The sequence below is a fragment of the Muntiacus reevesi genome, chromosome X, assembly GCF_963930625.1.
Source record: "Muntiacus reevesi chromosome X, mMunRee1.1, whole genome shotgun sequence".
Taxonomy (NCBI): Eukaryota; Metazoa; Chordata; class Mammalia; order Artiodactyla; family Cervidae; genus Muntiacus; species Muntiacus reevesi.
The window spans coordinates 140,568,515-140,590,074 of NC_089271.1; the positions used below are offsets into that span (position 1 = coordinate 140,568,515).

The following is a 21,560-nucleotide window of genomic DNA, read 5'->3' on the forward strand; positions in this document are numbered from 1 at the left end:
GCATCCACAGCATGGAAGAGCTGGGAACGGATTGGGGGATAAGGGGCCAAATGCTGCAGGCTGGCATTCTAGGACATGGAAGTCAACCATGCCCAAGGCTGCTGCAGTGGAGGCTCCACGTTCGAGGCACATGTTTTTCCCTTGGGCAGCCACTTACAGCAGCTGGCTAAGCAGGTCACATGTCAACTGTGGGGCACAGAAAGGGGACACTTTGGGTCCCACTCGGGGACCCAGCCAGAACACTGGGGAACCATCATTCCCTCTTGTCAAGTGCAGTGTGAGAACCCTGTGGAGAGTTCTGCTCCTTCCCCACCCTAGAGAGAATTGCCAGCCCCTGCCCAGCACAGTTCTTGCAGCCTGCTGGGCACACCATACCCCTTTCCTGCAGTGACTGGGCATGCCTCCATGAAGAGCATGCCAGCCCCTGCTTCGCCGGGAAGCAAACAAACTCATGTGTGGCTGCCACAACAAAGGGCTGCTAGAAAAAACAAGAGGTGGGTAGGTAGCACTAGTCAATGCACCCACAGCAGGGCCTGTCTGTGTACACTGAAATTTATGAAATTTATGAAATTTTAAATCAGATGTTATCATGGTTGTTAACCCTTTCTTTCAATAGTACCAGAAGAACAGAAAATACTCCCTTAAGCAACATAAGGCAGCAATTAGGAGCACTGGTTCTGCAGTTAGAGAGATACTAGATCGAATCCCACCTACATCACTTACAAGCCACTTAAATCACATAAACTTTCCGAGCCTGTTGTCTTGATCTAACTGAGGATACTGTTTGTACCTCCCACATAGGTGTGCTGGGAGGACTAAATGAGATATCCATGTTAAATGTTCCCCACCTTGACTAGACACAATAAACCCGATTAAAAGCATTAGCAGGAAGAGGAAGAAAGGGAATCCTGACTCTGCCACTATGTAATCTTCAGTTCAGTCACTCAGTTGTGTCCTACTCTTTGTGACCCCATGAACCACAGTACTCCAGGCTTCCCTGTCCATCACCAACTCCCAGAGCTTACTCAAACTCATGTCCATTGAGTTGGTAATGCCATCCAACCATCTCATCCTCTGTCGTCCCCTTCTCCTCCTGCCTTCAATCTTTCCCAGCATCAGGGTCTTTTCAAATGAGTCAGTTCTTCGCATCAGGTGGCCAAAGTATTGGAGTTTCACCTTCAGCATCAGTCCTTCCAATGAATATTCAGGTTTGATTTCCTTTAGGATTGGCTGGTTGGATCTCCTTGCAGTTCAAGGGACTCTCACGAGTATTCTCCAACACCAGTTTAAAAGCATGTAATCTTAGCCAAGTTATTTAAAATCTCTTGGCCCCAACTGCTTTATTTGTCATGTGGATAAAATGTACTCCCTATCTGACATTAGTTGAAGGATTAGATAAGATCCTTTAAGACAAAGTCCTTTGAGAATAGTAAACAGAGCTGTACTATCTACTTTCTAAAACAATGATTTTCAACTTCACACTGCACAGAGGATTTTCACAGTGGAATAATAAGTACCCATGAAAAATTATGTGTATGGTTAAAAACTTGGATGAACCTCCAAGGAATTATGCCAAATTTAAAAAAAGTTAATCCCAAAGGTGACATACCATACGACTATATTTATATCAACATTTTTGAAATGACAAATTTAAAGACATGGAGAACAGATGAGTTGCCAGGGGCCAGAGAAAACATGCAAGTGGGAGGGAATGAACTTGGCTTTAAAAGGACAACAGGAGGGATCCTCATGGTGATGAAACTATTCTTTGTCTTGACTGTATGGTTGTGATATCATAGCACACTTTTGCAATAGGTTACAACTGGAGGAAGCTAATTAAAGGGTATATGGGATCTTTCTATTTTTCTTATAACTTCTACATCATAATGATATTTGTTATATTTTATTTTACATAGTTTCTCAAAATATAAAATTTAATTTAAAAATGATGTGAACAAAGAAAAATGATGTGAACAATGTAAATACATGATAAAATAGGGGAAAACCTGTGATATCATCAAGTGAAAAAAAGCAGAATAAAAAACCACAATTAAAGAAAACAAAAAGTAGAGAAATAAGCATAAATCTTGAGAGATTAGGCAAAAAACAGGAAAAGAAAACAAATATAAAAAGTTGAAAATTAAGTAAATATATATGAAAAGTGAAAGTGAAACTCGCTCACTCGTGTCCAACTCTTTGTGACCCCATAGACTATACACTCCATGGAATCCTACAGGCCAGAATACTGGAGTGGGTAGCCTTTCCCTTCTCCAGGCATCTTCCCAACCCAGGGATCAAACCCAGGTCTCCCACATTGCAGGCAGATTCTTTATCAGCTGAGCCACAAGGGAAGCCCCCCCTTCAAAAAAAAAAAAAAAAGTATATATATATATATATATATATATATATACACAAAATAAGGTAAAAGGGATAAATATATCCAAAACCAGGTTCTATAAAGCCACCAAAAATAGATAAAAGTGCTTACTAATATATAAAATATGAGACAGAATATAAAGTCAGACAAGACTAAGCCCAAGAAAGAAAAATATGACTACAATGAGGAGAAAGGCTTCTTTAATTATAGAGCTATATGCTCAACTAAATTCATGGCAATATTTTTGAAAACTTAAATAGATAACTCCTAGAAAAATACAAATGATCAAAATTTACCCAAAATGATTTGAATATATGATTTACCACATAAAACACTGGAAAGGTGATTAAGGGTCTACCCATTGAAAAAGGCACTGAGACTTCATATTTGGGTTTTACAGTTGAGTTTTATCTGATCTCAAAAAACAAACAAACAAAAAAAAACCACAAAATTTCTAACGGTAGTTAAAGTATTCCAGGCCAGAGAAAAGAAGGAAAATTCTGCAGTTCATTTTACGTAACCTACATAATTTTAATCCTTAAACCTGAAGAAAACAATCCAATAAAAAAATGACTCCAATCTCACTTATGAATACTAAGGCCAGGCTCTAAATAAAAGACTGACAAATAGAATCCAACAATGTACCAAAATAGTAATATATTATTACATTATTTCAGTAACATAAGAGTTGTTCAAAACCAGACATCTAATAACATAATTCACTATATAAAAAACTTAAATTAAAAAAAAAGATCAGAAATCATTGAAAAAGCATTTGATAAAATACAAAAACATTTCTTTCTAAAATATCACAAAGTAAAAAAAAATAATAAAATAAAATATCACAAAGTAAATGTGGAAACTATTTAAAAATACCAACAGCAAATATGGAAAAACACAGAAAACATTTCTATTTAAAATTGGTTATAGACAAAGTGGCCCACCAGCATCATTTTTATTTAATGCTGTCTTTGAGTTTCTAGTGAAAAATAGAAGAAAATTAAATAATTAGAATAACCATTGGAAAGAAAAGATAAGCCACCCATTCCAGTATTCTTACCTGTAAAATTCTATGTATATAAAAAAAAAATGCTATGGACAGGGGAGCCTGGTGGGCTACAGTCCATGGAGTCACAGAGTCAGACATGACTGAGCACAAACAAACATACAAGGGCCCACCCTAAATCCAGGTGATCTCATCTCAAAATCCACAATTACATCTGCAAAGATAGTTCTTCCAAATAAGGTCACCTTTGCAGGTTCTGGGGTTACAACTTGGGCATACCTTTGGGGGCCACTATTAAACCTGCTGCAATCTGGTAAGAAAAAAAAGATAAAACTAAAATAAAAGTTACTGGAGCTAACAAGACAATTTGGTAAAATAGCTAGATATGAAAAGTATCTTTAAAATTAATAAACTTCTTCTATTCTAGCAAGAGGCATCTAGGAATGGAAACGAGGACAATATTGCACTCCTAATGAACAAAAAAGCTCTTAATTCTTTAGAATAAATGTATCAAGAAAGGTATAAAATAAGATCTGAACAGGAGGAAAGAAACAACCATTTCTTAGACAAAAAGAGCTATGTATTTAAAAAATGATTCTTACAAAATTGAAATATAAATTTAATGCAGTTCTAATTAGAATCACAATAGGATGGGGTTGGAGGACTGATTAAATGATATTAAAATGTGTATAAAGAAAAAATGCCAAGATAAATATTTTTAAGCTAATTTAACCTAATCAACATGACTAAGGTAAATAAGACACACAGATAAAACGAAACAAGAGAATTCATAAATGGATCCTTGTATATAAAAAGTTTAATGACAAAGATAGTAGTTCAATTTACAAGGGAAAGTAGGAATTACTTAACATATTATGCTACTACCACTGGTTATCCATCTTTGAGGAAACAGTCTCAACAAAGACTGGGAACCCAGAAGCTATAAAAAAATTATCATATTTGGATATAAAAAAAAGTATGTAGAAAAAATTATGTGGCAAAATATACCATCAGTAAAATCAGCACATACAGATTTGGGAAATATGTCTATAATAAAGATGGTAGCCTGAGGGCCAATATCCAAAATATACAAAAAGGCCTTACAAGTTAAAAAAAAAATATAAACAACCCCGAGGAAATGGGTATATAATATGAGCAGACAATTCAAAGAGCAAATCCAACTGGACAAAAAATAAGAGAATACTGAAATGCATTATTAGCCAAGGAAATACATCCATTAAGCTGTCAAAATTATAAAAGAATCATAAAACCTTAGGCTGATAAGGATGTGAAAAAAAGAATAATCTCATATATTACATACAAAGAGAAAAAGTGAATTATAACAGCCTGTTTTTATAAATTGATATGGTAACAAATATTTATTTGCAAATAAACATTTGTATGTGTGTGTGTACATGTGTATAAATTGAAAGCACTAGTATATAAGGGCATAAGCACAATGATGTTTAAATTCAGCATGGACTGTAGTGGCCAAAATCTGGAAAGAATATATATGTTCATTAATAGGGAGATGGCTATATAAATTGTGCATCCACAAAATATTTTCTAGCCTTTTGAAAGACAAAGAGCTGTAACAAGAGGCTCTGATAGATTTTCATGGGATGTTGTTGAGTGAAAATAAGTAGAATGTATATATAGGATTCTATTTTTGTAAAACAATGAACAAAAACAACAAAACATTCCAAAATCCATTTGTGTGTGTGTGTGTGTACCTACAAGCATGAAGAAAAATATAGAAGGATACATACCGGTTTGGTAATATACAGGGACAATGTGGAAAGGTAGAGCAAAGGCCATACCAAACAAGGAAAATGAGTGAGAGGCAGGAGAGGACTACTTAAAAAAAAAAATAAATCCATGTGAAGTAATTAGCCTCCAACTAATAAAAATAATTGAAAAAAAAATCCAGCAATTATATTTATGTATTTTATATGTACAAACACATATAAATTGAATTAAGTTTAGAAAAGTAAAAAACAAAACAGTAAAAAACAAAACAAAAAACAAAATATGGTCTCCACTTATTTAAAAAAAAAGAGGGCAGTAACCAAAATAATTTCTTAGCAGGATTAGTGATGGTATTTATTTTCTTTTTGTGTGTTTTTGCATTTTCTATAATGAGAATTACAACTCCCATAATAATGAAATAAAAAGCAATAAATGTTACTTTTAAAACACTGCACTGAAAGACTAAGCCCATTTTGGGAAATCAAGGGAGGGAAACAGGGTTAAATACCCCTTTCTCCTTAGGAGCTGTCTAAGTAAGAGACTTATGAAATCGGGACCCACTACCCCTCATTCAGCAGAAAGTTATTCACCTAAGGTAAGAGACTAAATGGCTATTCCAAGGAGCTATTTGAAGCAACAAATGGGGTATATTTTCCCCTACCTCACACTTTAATGACTTAGTAAATCAGAAAGTCATTTACACCACTCTCAATTATCCAAAGATCTGCTGGGCTCTCTGCTTTTTGCCCCCTCCCTCTGGTTTGGGGCTATTTCCCTGCTCAGAGACAGCTCCAAAATGGGGGCCGGAGAATGGGAAAGAAATGAAATTAATTGAGTCGATTTAGCTTCTTATTAGCAACTCTAATAAAAGGTTTGGTAAGCAAAATGGTCACAACTCCTGGTTCACATGAGGCTTCTGGGACTCTTGAGAATTTCATTTAAGTAAACTTGCCTTCAGACAAACACAATTTGCCTGCAATACACTTTAATAGATTTGGATGCTTGTTATTTTAAAGAAAGTCAGGACTTATAACAAGGTGATATTTTTCTCTCCTCATTTTAATTTGCACTTTAACAACAACAAGAGCCACAAAAGATAAAAACACAAGAACACAGGCCTTCAAGTATCCTCAGTGGAACAAGAGAATCACAGTACAAAGATGTGTGAGTAGAGGGGGGCTGCCTGGCCCCCAACAGGCTCTCAAAAGAAACTTTTGGAGGGTGGCAACCTTCCAAGGGAGCATGTCATAGCCACAAACCACCACCACAAGGAATCGCTAAAAGGGATCTGCCAGAGCTTACCAAAAGCACAAAGGCCAAATCTCCATATATAACATCTCCCTGTTTCATTGGACCCTTGAAGACATTTGTCTCTTGGGAAGCCCAGACACACAGCATCGCAAGTTCAATGTGCTCACAATGTGTTCACCATCCTTTTTTACCAAGCAGACAAAGCAACAGCAACAGAAACACAATTTGCCCTTACTTGAAGATGACGATGGCTCCTGGACATGGAGGGCAGGCCAGGAGAAAGATCTGCAATGGAAAAAAAATTAAGTATGGTTATCACGAGAAATGCTGGACACAGTGAGACAGTGTTACTTTAATAATACTAATTCTAAAGCTACTAATAATAAAATAACCAAACTCTTACACAGAAAAAATATATATAATATAAAAAACTTTAAAAGACAAGCAAGTGGTTTTCTAAACATGTTTGTGTTTGTACATGCATCTACGTGTGCCTGTCCTGGCTGTGTGTGCGATGGGGAAGGTGGGGGGAAGGGGAAAGAGATGGATGGGGAGTGGAAGAAGTAACTGTTTGGAGGGTAGGAGATGGGGAGAGCTTTTCCTTAAGTCATTTCAGCCTCACTTCCTTTTAACCTCTAGAACACTCAATTTTTCAATACTTCAACTTCAGTATGATACAAGTAGCCAGGATAAGAAGTTTTTAACCCAGGACAAGTAAAAATGGATTCTGAGCATAGGATAAGCACACAAATACCTTCTGATTTGCCTCCCATGGGGGAAGGTGGGTTAATCAATAATTAACTTTGCCAGATTTAGCAAATAAAAACACAGGATGCCAAGTTAAATTTGAATTTCAGATAAATGAATAATGTTTTAGTATCAGTATATCCTGAATAGTCCATGGAACATACATGTGCTAAAACATTATTCGTTATCTAAATTCAAAGTTAACTAGACAGCTTGTATTTTTTACCTGGCAATTGTATTGATTTTGCCACCCCCAGGCTCTTAATTTCCCTTTGATTTTGAAGGGGAGCCGAATTTGCTACCCCAAAGTCTGTTTCTTTGGTACAAGGATTATTTTAGGCTGACTATTTTTAAGAAACAACAGACATAGGAAAAGCTCTGAAAACTGTGTAAAAGTTACCTTTCTGTACAATATATTTACATTTATATGGAAAATCTCCATTTGTTCAGGTGTCTCCCTCTAGGAAAAGGATAACTCTAAATCTTTATACTCTCTCAATAAGGGAGAAGGAAAGGACCTAAACCTGTGTAACAACCTTACCCTGGTTTACTGCACTCTTCCTGGTCACCTCCAGGAACTGGCCTTCTCCTCCACCCCTACCCCTCAACCAACACCCAACATGTTTATCTTTAGCTGGAGATGGTATTTAAGGTGGTAGCTTGGGCCATTTCAGGGAGTTTGTTTTCCTGGGTCTCCCCCATGTATACAGGAGGTATACATATTACTAAACTTCCATTGTTTTTCTCCTGTTAATCTTTTATTGTGGAGGAGGGGGTGTGTCTCAGCCAGGAACCTAGAGGAGTAGAGGGAAAATTATTTTTCCTCCCCCACATTTGATTGGTTTTTTTCAAAGCCTGACTAGGTGGTTCCTCTTCTATTCTCCCTGCTCAAACCAAACAAAAAGAACCTGATCCTTCTAAGAGACCATCAGTTCCATGCTCCTTGGTTTGAACTGGGCTTGGGTTATTACAGCCTTCAGAAACCCACAGCAGTGGCAGTTTGACAGAACCAAAGTCAAACCTTGTTTGACTTTGCTCAAGGGGGGGACAAAGAAAGCCCTGCAGAGCAGTTGTACAATGTGCAAATTCCTGGGCTCCTCCCATGAGGAATGCTGATTCCATAAGTCAGGGTTCCAGGAATCTGTGCATTTTAACAAAAGCCCTAGGAGATTCAACTGTTCTAAGCAGCCAGGTGTGCTCAAGGTTTGATCAAAGACATTCAGCAGGACAAAGACTGACCAAAGAATGAAACTCATGTTTCTGGAGTTACTTCACCTACGGTGACTTAATGGTGCAAATTTACAAAATCATTGCTATGTGCTCCTCTCTTGTGGTGAAAATTTATGAATAGACATTATCGGCTGGCTTGGCTTTGTCCCAGGTATCTTTTTTATATTCTGTTCTTCAGTTCTCTCAGAATCTACATTTAAAAAGGAAAGGGTACTCTAAGGAAAATCACTCTAAGTAGAGATACCTGAATCCCTGCAGCGACTAAGAGAAAGAATGGGGAAGAAAGGGTCCTGAAAGAAACACAGCCGGGAGTCCATCACACACAATACCTCATCAGAGAACCCACCAAGAAAAAATCCGTTGAGAATGTTACTTTCCCCTGTGGATCAATTTGATTAAAAGTGCAAAGCCAATGACAATTACAGGTCCACAATCCTTTATCTGCAATCGCCAAATCCAAAAAGCTCAAAGAAATAGAACGTCGGGTTTGGTTTAAAAAACAAACAAAAAAAACTAATTTGGTAGCAGACATGACTTGAACTGAGCTGAGGCTCTTTATAGACTGTCTTTATTCCATTTATGGTGAGTATTCACAGGTTTTCCACAAGAAGAATGTACTTTGATTATGGGGTGCTGTCCCAGATCCCACTGGCAGTGTCTGTAAAACACTCCACACTCTCAGTATTGCCTTTCTAAACTCCAAAAAACTCAAGACTTCTGAAATACATCTGACCTTCATGGTTTGGGATAAGGACTGTCACCTTGGAATTTCAATCAACCAAACATGAACTTAACCCCACTTCCCCACCCTACCCGTCAGAACAGTACAGGAGATAAAGAAACCAAGCTGGTTATTCTTTACTACTGACCCGGAAGCAAAGTTACTCACCTTAGGCAAGGGACCAAGTTGGAGGCTGTACATAGTTACCCAGCATCAGGCCATCAAAGGCTACACTCAGAAGCTACAGTATATAGAAAGCAGACAGGGGCCCCCAAGCACCTTGGAAAGAATACTTCTGGAGTCACCTAAGAGTCATGTTAGCAATCTTCCTGAGCTTCTGCAATACCCTCGATACTTGCAACACACTAAAACAGAGAAGTAAAAATGCAACACGCCCACCCCACCCTCCCGCCCCACGCTCTGACTTTTCTATACACACAGCCAAGAGGAGATAAGCAGATTCTTGGGGAATCCCTGTAACTGCCCCATTTGGCTGGGTCTGATCCCAGATGTCCCAATGTACAGAAGCCCAGAAACCTCCTGAAGAAAGCAAGCCTCCAGTCCCAACTTAATCATGGATCTGATTTCTTTCGAGGCAGCCCATCTAGTCTTGACTTTTAAGTGAGTTTTCCAACAGTTACTTGCCTGTGGTCATGTTATTTCCAACCAACATACTGGCTTTCCTCATCTTGCCTATCTATCCCCAACACCAGGATAGAGGGTATCTTTTCCAAGCAACTTTTAAAATCAGATACAGGGAGAACATCAAAAAAGCAGGTCTGAAAAAGGACCCCGACCCCATCCTATTTCTTTTCCTGTAAACTCATGGTCTCCTCTGGCAACTTCCTAGATTTATGACACTAAGACTCTCTGCTTTGTCATGCTGGAGCCACATCCATAATCACCATCAACCAAAGGATCAGAGTGAAGATAAGATGTTAATTCAGAGGCCCAAAGGCCCCCAGCCTTGGCCCAAATATCCCTGCTCTCTTCTTTGGTTAGCTGCCAATGGCCTCCAAATTTTGTTGGCATGTGTTTTAGCCTAGCAGATGGAAAGCTAAACTATCCCTTCAGCTGCAAATATAGGGGGAAGAGAGGACACTTGGAAGTGCAAACAAGGAGGGCAGGAAGATGAGAAGGCATCTGAGTACATCCCAGCACCGACGTGGCACTTTGTCTTCTTGCCGTCATCTGCTCCAATAGGCATCTGAAGAAAAGAGCAAGGAGCATAATAGAGAAATGCTACTATGCCCTTCCATTGATCCACTGTCTGGGAGGCAAGCAGGGCTTTATTATGAAATCCCATTTGACAGACGGAGAAACCCAGGGGAAGGTTCTGACAAGGTTTCTGGCAAGAACCCAGGTCCCATAATAAACTCTCAACACTTTTCACCTCACACCTGACACGGTCCTAGCCTCATGGAGGCTTTTCTTCTTTAGACTCTCGCCCTGTCCCTCAACTCCCACAGCACACATGGAGTCACCCCAGGGTCCTCACATCTATACCACAACACAGCTCCTCCAATCTCATCCTTACAAGCTGAGACATCTCAAAATACAGACCTGCCTGGGCAGCAAATTAAATTTACACAGATGGGTTTCAGGGTTTCAGAGTCCAACATTCCCTAAAGACAGGCTCACATTACATCCAACCAGCTTCATTTTCTGATCTACTGGGTGCTGGCAATTCTTGAATCCTTACAGAACTGAAGTCTTTTGGGGCTGGTTTTCCCTGGAAAAACCTGCAGGTTCCATTCAAAAACCACACTCTCTCAGCTTCTTCAGGAGAGAGTGACTCTGTTATCTTGCCCAGAAGCTAAAAAATTCAGTTTTCTCTTAAGCACATAAATCTAGGTACCAGCAGCTGTACCAGTTGATCCTCTACCTCTGAGACACTCTGGTTCCAGGTTCCCACCTTCTCCACCCAAGCTCTCAGCATCATTTGTCCCACTTCCTCTTCTTGTTTCTGTTCATGTTTCATGGTCATATTAGCCCCAAGTTCACTGGCATCACTACCCTGTTCCCTGTCGAATTCTGCTCAACCCCAACATCAGATTCATTAACCCTTCATGGTCAAAACACTGAAAGAAGATAATTTTTGTTCATAGGAAGAAGTGTTAGTACTATGAGAAATGTAGGCGGGAAGGATGGCCAGTCACCAAGACCATCCTCACTGAGGGGCTAGCCAGATTAAGCAGTGAAAGGATGGGAAAACTAAATCAAAGGGAAAGAAAGGGAGAGAGGGACAGGAGAGTGGCATTTGGCTTGCAACACAATCTTCCAAGGCCCAGCTCCAGTTCTCTTGGATCCACCGCCTAGGAGGGTACCCATTTACTTGGGGGTTCTTAAAGGAATGCCTATAAACATAATCCACCATAGCAAAGATCCATTCCTTGGGCTACCCAAAATCTGTCTTGGGTTTTATTCACTAATGTTAATACTCTTGGGGCCTCATCTTCTCTCTCCTTAGACTGATGAAATGATTTTCACTGGTTTCTTGCCTAAAATGCATCTCTGATCTTTCCTTTAGAATCCTTTAATGGCTGGTCAGTAACTATTGGAAAAGCTCAAGCTCCTTAGCAAGGCAGGCAAGGCTTTCTCTACTCACCCTGCTGATCTCTTCAGCCTGCTGGCTTCGGGCACTGTCCCAAACTTTATCTTGAGCATATTCCATGTCATAAACAGGCTTCTATAATCTCATTTTCTAATAGCTTCATTTTATTCAACTATATGGATATGCAACAATTTACTCAACCCATCTCTTCCTGTCACACATGTAAGTTATATCTAAATTTTCAGGTCCTTCACTATTTAGTCTACATTTTGTAGTAGTAGTCTACATTTAGTTGGCAGCCCACTCCAGTATTCTTGCCTGGAAAATCCCATGGACAGAGGAGCCTGGTGGGCTACAGCCCATGAGGTCACAAAAGAGTCACACATGACTTAGTGACTAAATAACATTTAGTAGCAGTCTACATTGAGTATTTGGTCTCTCATTAGAATGAGAATTTCTAGGTCTTCAAAGGGAATATGGATTTTAAGGCTTTTTAACCTATAATTCTAAACTACCTTCCAGAAAATGTCTTTGAATTTGTACTCCTGCCAGCAACATATGAGAAATGTGTTTCTGCTACAGTCCGACCAAGAGGTCATTATCAGTTTTAGAAGGCAAAACACTAAAAGGGAGCAGAATTTGCCACCGTCAAATATGTCTCTTTGTCATAAAGACTATTTATGTTTTTTTTAAAAAAAAGCAGATACAGAAGCCCTGAAAATCAAGTAGAAGAGATTCTTTCCCTAAGAGACATTTGCATTTATAAAGAAAATCTTCATTTGTAAGGGTGTCTCCTCTCCGTACAAGGAAGACAGGAATGACTCTAAATTTCTAGATAGAAAAGGCAGCAACTTAAATCTGCATACAATCTTACCCTTGTCTACTGTGACTCTCCTGGTCACCTCCAGGGACAGGCTCCCTCCACCCTTTTGTCTTTAGCTGGAGAGGGTATTTAAGGTGGTGGTTTGGGCCCTTTTCCTGGGTCTCTCCCACACACACAGGAGGTACGGAAGTTATTAAAAGTCTGTTTGTTTTCCTCTTGTTATTCTGTCTTTTATTACAGGGGGATCTCAAGCCACGAATTTAGAAGGGTAGAGTGAAAATTAACTTTACTCCCCTACAACACACACATACACACTTCACTGCTTTAATGTGCATGCCTCAGATTACCAGAAACATTAAACTACTTTTTAACATGATTTTGGCCAGCTGTATTTCTTCTTTTGTGGCCCTGACTATTTTTCAACTGGTATGTTCTTTTTCTTATTGGGTTATAAGAAGCTATTTATGTTTCAATGCCATTTAATACAGACTACTTGACATTTATTGCAAATATTTTTCCCATGTTGCCATTGTTGTAGCTCTGGTTATGGCAGTTTTGTATGGAAGTTTTTGTATCTTTATGTAATTAGATATACTTTTTTATTTCCTTCATGGTTTCTGTCTCTGATGTCACACTTTGAAAGTTATTTACAATCCTGGGATTAAAAAAAGAGTCACCAATTGTTTTCATAATATTTAAAAATTTTAAATCTCCAAATCAAAAATTGCATTATTGTTAATCCTACTCACTCTTCCAGAATGGCCTTCTCATCTTTCCTCTTTTGGCTACCTCTTATTTACCCTTCAAATAACAAAAGAAAGCATCATTTCCCCTGTGTGCATGCTTAGTCACTCAGTCAGGTCCAACTCTTTGTGACCTCATGAACTAAAGCCCGCCAGGCTCCTCTGTCCATGGACTTTTCCAGGCAAGAATACTGGAGTGGGTAGCCATTTCTTCCTCCAGGGGATCTTCTTGACCCAGGGATCAAACCCATGTCTCCTATGTCTCCTGCACTGGCAGGTGGATTCTTTACCACAGAGCCACGTGGGAAGCCCGTGATTCCTTCTATCCTCCCATTAATTCTTTCTGCTTATTTCTTTCTGAGAAATTATCTTTTTTATCACTATAAGAAACTGACAGCCTTCTCTCAAGAATGTAGACAAAAATGAAATTAGAGCACCTACTGACAAACTCTTGGGCTTCAAAATCACCATATAATGGATTTAAAACATAGCAGATGCACTTTAAAGCTAGAATGTTCCTAGACTTGAAAGACCAGATTGTAACCTGTTTGAATTATCCCCAAAGAAAGAATGGAGTTGACCAAACACTGAGGTACAGAATAAAGAAAATCACAAAGGCATATATATTTGGCAGTTTCCACATCCAAGTACTAGCCAAGGACCAGGGAATCTTATCTTGCAAATCTCAAGTTTTCTGCTCACAGTGCCAAATTCACTCCTATTAAAAGAATGGAAGTGGGCTAGGGAGCACTGCTAAGTGGTGAATATTATGGGCTTTAGAGTTAAGATAGATCTCGGTCACTCACCAGCACTGTAACCCTGGACGAGAGACTGGAGGAATTTTTATCTCTAAAATAGGGATAAAAATAGCATCTATGTCTCATGAGGTTTTGGGGAGGATCAAATGAGATAAAGCAAGCAAAACACTTGGCACAACGTCTAGCACATAGCTAGCCCTCAATACATAGTAGCTATAATTATTCTGATTGCAAAAGAAAGTCCATCCCTACTGTGAGCTACATCAGCAAGAGCTTCTATGAAACTTCCAATTCATCTAACTTCACTTGTTCTACTCACTTGTTCTTCACTTGCTTGTAGTATAAAATGCTAATATGTTATTTGGCTCCCTTGTCCAGCTGCCTACAAGGAGAGAATATGGAAACATTCAAGGTACAGTTTCCTCATCTGTCAAATAGGAATTATTACATCAGTACTATCTCATAAGGTGGATATGGGGATTAAATGTTTGAAGCACTTAGTTCAGTGCCTGGCACGTTGTAAGCAGTAAAATAAATATGAGCTACTGATAGCATCATCCTTCTTGGTTGCCCTTTCTGTTGTCCACTCACTACAAATTCCATCCAGGCCCACAGCAAGTTCTAGTTTCCACACAAAACCTTCTCCAATAACTCTAGGTAACACCTCCTTTTTGTCCAATGGCCTCTACAACTCATTAGGTACTTAGATTTTATTTAATTTGGGCTATTAAATGGTTTCTCTATGGTTGCACAAAATGCTATAATAGACTGAGAGTTAGGACCGGATTATCAATTGTTCCTTACTGACAAATTTTAAATTGGCATAGGTGAGTCACTGAACAAAGCCCAAAGTTGTTTGTTGGGTAAGCAGGGCTCTCAACAATGTGACCCTCAGCTGCCTTGCCAGTTTTATTTCCCACTATGACTAAGGTTTTCATCCTGAACCTCAGTTTCTACATTCTAAAATACAAAAGAGTAACAGTGCTTGCCTCCAACATCTTAAACTCAACTATTGTTTGAGCAGATAATAAATGCTTTCTAGATATTTCCATCTGGATGGCACACAGGTATCTCATGCCTAAATCTGAACTTGCCATCTTCTTTTCCTAACCTCTTCCCTTGCTAACTGCTCCCTCAAAAAGTGGAAGAATAAGGACAGGTGTTCCAATAGTAGAATTCCAACTGATATGACAAAGGCAGAAGGCATGAGGGAAACAAAATTAACATCAGGTAAGCAGCACAGCAGTAAGTATAGGCAAGAACCATTGGTAGATGCTGACAAGTAATGCAAGATTATCATTTTTGCATGGAAAGTACTTATTACAAAGGGAAAATAGTAACTTTTTGGTGGAAAAAAATGACAAGAAGAGATCAAAATTAATTAACATCACCAATAATAACACATATCATCATGTCCCCCGGATATGATGTACCAAGAAGGGGATGACATCACTTCTGTGGTATTTTTGCCCAATGACTTAAATCTAATCAACAACAACAAAATCAGCTAAGTTCAAATAAAGAACACTTTACAAAGTAACTGACCAGTACTCTTCAATATTGACAAGGTAATAAAAGATGGACACTGAGGAATTGCCATGGATGGAGGAGATTAAGACGACCTAACAACCAAATGCAATGTGGGATCCTGGATTCCATCCTGGAACAGACAAAAGATGTTTGTGGGAAAAACTGGTGAAATAGGAATAAAGACTATAGCTTAGTTCAAGTATCAATGCTAATTTCTCAGTTTTAAAGATTTTATCACGGTTATACAAGATATTAACATTAATATCTGAAGCTGATGGAAGGGGATACAGAAATTCTCTGCAGTATCTTTACAACTCTTTTGTAAACAGAAAATAATTTTAAAATATAAAGTTTTACACACTACTACCTATAAAATAAACAAGGTTCTACTGTATAACACAGGGAACTATATTCAATATCTTGTAATAACCTATAAGGGCTTCCCTGGTGGCTCAGTGGTAAAGAATCCGCCTTCCAAGCAGGAGATGAAGGTTTGATCCCTGGGTCGGGAAGATCCCCTGGAAAAGGAAATGGCAACCCTCTCCAGTATCCTTGCCTGGAGAATCCCATGGACAGAGGAGCCTGGCAGGTTAAAGTACATGGGGTTCCAAAGAATTGGACATAACTTAACAACTAAACAACAAAAATAACCTATAATGGAAAATAACCTAACTATATATATATATATATATATATATATATGTATATACTTACATAACTGAATCACTGTGCTGTACAGTAGAAACTAACACAACATTGTAAATCAACTACACTTCAATAAGTACTATTATCCAATCAATTAGCCTGTCTTCAAACCCCAGAGCTATCTTTGATGCTGCCCCTTTTTCTCAGGCCCCGTATGTAGTCACTCCCCAAGTCCTGTCATCTTGACACTTTAACCTTTTCAACATATCTCAAATCCATCCTTGTTACCATTTCCTAGTTCAGTCCCTATTCATTTTCTTCAACTACTCCAACAATTTTCCTATCTGATCTCAAGGCCTCCAGTGTCTCCTTCTTCACTCCAGTTCACACAGTATTGCCAGGTTCCTCTTCTTAAACACAACCCTGGGACCTCCCTGGTGGTCTAGTGCTTAAGAATCCACCTGTTAGGGACACGGGTTTGATCCCTGGTCCAGGAATTAATATCCCACATGCCATGGGGCAATCAAGCCCATGTGCCACCTAAGCCCACGTGACACAACTACTGAGCCTGAGCACCCTAGAGCCTGTGTTCCACAACAAGAGAACCTCCTGCAACCAAAAAAGCCACTTCAATGAGAAATCCATGCACCACAACAAGAATTACCCCCTTCTTGCCACAGTTAGAGAAAAGAAGAGCCTGTGTGCTGCAGTAAATACTTAGTGCAGCCAAAAATAAACTAAAAAGAAAAAAAAAAGAAAAAAAAACAGAGCACTGATCATGTTACACACCTCACAAATTTCAGATGATACATTCAACACAATTTCTAGCAAAATCTCAACTGACATCCTTATACAATCTGAGAAGCTAACACTAAAGTTCACAGGGAATTGCAAGGTATCCCAAATGGCTAGAGCAATCTTGAAAAGAAGAATAAGTAGGAAGACCCACACTACCTGATTTCAAAACTTACTACAAAGCAACAGTAATAAAGACACAGTGATGCTGGCATAAGGACAGATATATAGGCTAATGGAAAGAATTCAAACAAATCCCAAAATAAACCCTCCCAACTGATTTTCAACAAGGGGACCAAGACTATTCAATGAGAAAAGTGTCTTCAACAAATGGTCCTGGGACAACTGGATTTCCACATGTGTAAGAATGACCTTTGGACCACTACCTCACAATCATCTACAGAATCAACACAAGATCAATCAAAGACTAAATAAAAAAGCAAAAACTACAGAACTCTTAAAATGGTACACCTTCATGATCCCAATTTGGCAATGGATTCTTAGATGTGACACCAAAAACAAGAGACACAAAATATAGGTAAACTGGACTTAATGAAAATTAAAATATTTTGTGCTTCAAAGCATACTATCAAGAAAGCAAAAAGACAACTCAAAGAACGGAAGAAAATTTTTGCAAATCTTGTCTCTCACAAGGCTCTATTATGCAGAATACATAAGTAGCTCTCAAAACTCAAATAATAAAAAGACAAACTATCAAGTTCAAAAGTGAGCTAAGGATTTGAATAGACACTTCTTCCAAAGAAGACACATGAATGGCCAATATGCACATGAAAAGGTAGTCAGTATCATTAGTCATTAGGGAAATGGAAATCAAATCTACAGTGAGAGACCACTTCACACGCATGAGAAAGGCTAAAATAAAAAAAAAGACAATCACCAAGTATTCATGATGATGCAGAGCAATTGGGAACCTCATACACTGTAAGTTAGGACTGAACATGGTGCCTCAATATGGGAAAACAATTTGGCAGTTCCTCAAAAAGTTAAACACAGAGTTATCACAGGACCCAGTAACTCTACTTCTATATATATATATCCAAGAGAAACGTTCACAGAAAAATGTATACATGGGGACTTCCCTGGTGGTCCAGTGGCTAAGACTCTGCACTCTCAATGCAGGGGGCCTGGGTTCAATTCCTGGTCAGAGAACTAAGATCCCACATGCCGCAACAAAGACCTGGTATAGCCAAATAAATTGGGGGAAAAAAACTTATACATAGATACATGGATGTTCATAGCAGCATTACTCATAATAGCCAGAAGGTGGAAACTACCCAAATACTCATCAATGGATGAACGAACAGATTAACAAAATGCAGTATACCTATACAATGGAATATTGTTTGGCCATAGAAAGGAATGAAGTTCTTACACATGCTGACATGGATGAACCTTAAAAACATTATACTAAGAGACAGAAGCCAGTCAAAGTAGACTATATATTATATGACTCCATCTCTGAAATGTCCAGAATAGGCAAGTATATAGAAGCAGAAGGCAGAGCAGTCATTGCTTAGGCGTGGGGGAAGAATAGGTAGGGCAGTGATGGCTAAATGGTATGGAGCTTCTTTCTGAATTGATGAAAATGTTCTAAATTGACTGTGGAAATGGTTACACATACCTGTGAATATACTAAAAATCACTGATTGAACACTTTAAGTGGATGAACTATATGGTAATGAAGTATATCTCGATAAATTATTAAAAAAAAAAAACGAACCTCAGATAGCTCCTTATTCCTTGTTGAATAAAGTCCAAACTCCTTAATTAGGCATTCCAGTCCCTCCCCTTCCCCAACCTCATTTGACTTCCCCCACCCACCAACCAGCTTTATTGTTCACTATCCTTTTTCACGAGCCTTTCTATCAAACCAAACTGAATTTTTACCACTATCCATATACCCCAGGCAGTTTGTCTTTCCCCTTGCTGATCCTTTTCCCTGGAACTCTCTCCTCACAATTCATATTTATTAATACATTATTTATATTGTTTTATACAAGACCCTGTTCAAATACTCCCTCCTATGCAAATCTTTCCCCATCCTTCTACCCATATATAGTAGGCCTTCAAAACTTTATTTACTGTAGGAATGAAGGTAAGTTGTCCTTCCACATGATGGTTCCCACTGCCAGATGATAATCCTCTTGAAGACACAAGTGCACTTCTCTCTTCCTTTCCTAGTTAAAGCAGCAGTTCCCAGCTTCAAGACCTCTTTACTAAGTTCCTGAGAATGGTTCCAAACTGCTACTCTCTACTTCTCCCAAAAACCTTCTGGAGATGAAGAAAGCGGACGTTACATTACGCCAGGGCCACCGAGTAGAGTTGTGTAGGTTGTGCACTGCACAACCCTAGTGGCGCCATTCAATTATAGTCTATGTGAATGGCACCCTCTCCTAGGGTTGTGCAGTGCATAGCCATTTGTGGCAGCCCTGCTTGGAAACATCCAGAATTTGGAAGCAAAGTCAAAAAGAGCACTCAATGAGAAGAAATCACTCTAACTATATTGATGGCAAGAAGTGGATATTTTCCAAATCTTATGAAGAAGATGAAAAAGGAACTCAGGAGAATAACATGGTGTTAGTACACACAGTGTTTGTATGGAATTACAAAACAGAAACATCCAAGAGAGAAACCATCATTCATGTTTTTTCCAGCGGTAGAAAGAGAAAAGGACCCATGTTCTTGTCAATATAAAGGTGTGATGTACCTACATGGTCTCTCTCATAAGACCCTTCAATTCTGTTAGGTTCTGATTTTAGGTTATTAAATAAGCCCCTGTTTAATTTGGCTTCAGGAACCTTGCTCTCAGGAAAGGTATGACCAGGCTGATAGACACAAGTGTTATGTATCTATACAGATCTCTCTCCCATCATCAATCCATTCATCTACCTTGTGGTTAATCAAGCAGTCTTTTGTAAAGTTGGGGAGTGTGAAACCAACATCCCTAGGCAAGCTGATAAAAATTAGGCTTTAAACCTACCAATCACACTGCAGACTTAGGACCCAGGTCAACTGTGCCACAGTGGCACAGACATCTTCTAAATCCCAGCCAGAGCAGCCGGCAACAAGTCCCCCTCTGACTACCACATCTCAACAGCAAGCAGTAATAAAGTATGCCTACAGGGAGGCAAAAATGGCTGGAAAGATGGACTGTGAAGACAAGTGAGCTAGTAGCAGAGTCCAAGTATGCCAGACATTGGGTTTGTTCCTTCTTTTTGTCCCCACTCCAGTTTAGTTCAGCCTCCCACTTTCGTATTTGCTCTTCCTGGCATATTTCATTCCACTTCCTCTATCTCCTCCAGAGAGATCCTGAATAACATCCACCCCAACTTATCATTCCTTTTCTGAACGCCATTTGCACATACTGGTACTATACACTTATCACTCCTTTCCACTGTAATTAGTAACAGTAGTAGTAGTGATGATGATGACAATGACAATGATATTAATAACAATAATGGCAGCAGCTATTCTTTACCGAGTGCTTCACTAGATGCCTAACACTATATTTGTGTGTGTGTGAGCGTGCCCAGGCTCATTCATCCAAGTCATGTCCAATTCTTGCAACCCCATGGACTGCAGCCCACCAGGCTCCTCAGTCCATGGGATTTTTCAGGCAAGAATACTGGAGTGGGTTACCATCTCCTCCTCAAGGGGATCCTCCAAACCCAGGGATTGAACTCACATCTCCTGCATTGACAGGTGGATTCTTTAGCACTAATACACCTGGGAAGCCCCATATTCATGTATTCCTCATAGCAATCCTGTGAGGTAAGTGCAGTTCCCCACCCCACCTCTGTTTAAACATGAGGAAACTGAGCTAAGGAAAGGTTAAATACTTTCCTAAGGTCACACAACTAAATAAGGAAAAGTCAGGCCTTGAATCAGAACTGTCTGGTTCCAAAGATTTTGTTTGTAGCCAATCTTACCTTTTGTCTCCCGCTTTGTCTTTTGAGGATCTTCAGCTGCCACCACTCCCCATAGTGCCTAACACCACGTCAGACACAGAAATGCTCCCCCAGGATACGTATGCAAGGGTGACTCTGTTCCCTGGCCAGAGCCCAGCCCAAGACACAAGCTGGAAGAGCAGGGAAGAAGGGCAGTGAGTACAGAGAGACATGACCCATTGGGGGAGCCATGGGAGTCCTCTTCCTCTGACTCATTTAGGGCAGGATAACGCTGCTACCTTGACCTCAATCCCAGAAACATTTAGAATAGGATGGATAACCTGGTTGTCTTAAAACTCATCCAGACAACTCAGAAGGAACAGAGCCTAGGCCAATCTGTGAAAGGGCTGGGTGGTATCCAGTTCCCTGAAGGAAGGGAACCAATTGTATCAGGGTCACAGCCACTGAGAAGCTATGTGACTATGGTCATAGATTTTGGCAGCAGCAAAGGGGGGGGTGGACAGAAGTATTTTTTAAAGAAGAGAGCTTTACACGAACTAAGTCCCTCTCTCTCTCTCTCTCTCTCTCTCTCTCTCTCTCTCACACACACACACACACACACACACACACACACTCCTCATTAAACCTGTTTTCTCATCTTTAAAAACGGAAATGAGAATACATACCACTTGAAGTGCTGCTAAGGTATAAAATGAGACTGTA

At 39.3% G+C, this 21,560-nt stretch overlaps 1 protein-coding gene and 1 non-coding gene across 13 annotated transcripts in view; one reads left to right on the forward strand and one right to left on the reverse strand.

The window, feature by feature from the left end:
• Positions 1–21,560, reverse strand: part of TMEM164 (transmembrane protein 164) — a 173,176-nt gene that overhangs the window by 94,277 nt on the left and 57,339 nt on the right. For 8 of the 12 annotated variants that reach the window (XM_065915537.1, XM_065915536.1, XM_065915525.1 and 5 more), the window contains one exon: positions 6,619–6,668. Coding sequence is in view for 7 of the 12 variants with exons in the window: in XM_065915536.1 (XP_065771608.1) it covers positions 6,619–6,668 (50 nt within the window). In the remaining 5 variants the exon portion in view is untranslated. Of the gene's footprint in view, positions 1–6,618; positions 6,669–7,671; positions 8,650–9,249; positions 9,419–9,535; positions 10,289–20,879; positions 21,021–21,560 lie in introns of those variants that run through there. The other 4 variants (XM_065915533.1, XM_065915528.1, XM_065915534.1 and 1 more) reach the window with 4 other exon arrangements.
• TRNAE-CUC (transfer RNA glutamic acid (anticodon CUC)) lies at positions 18,027–18,099 on the forward strand. Its single transcript has one exon. It is a non-coding gene; the product is annotated as a tRNA-Glu (tRNA).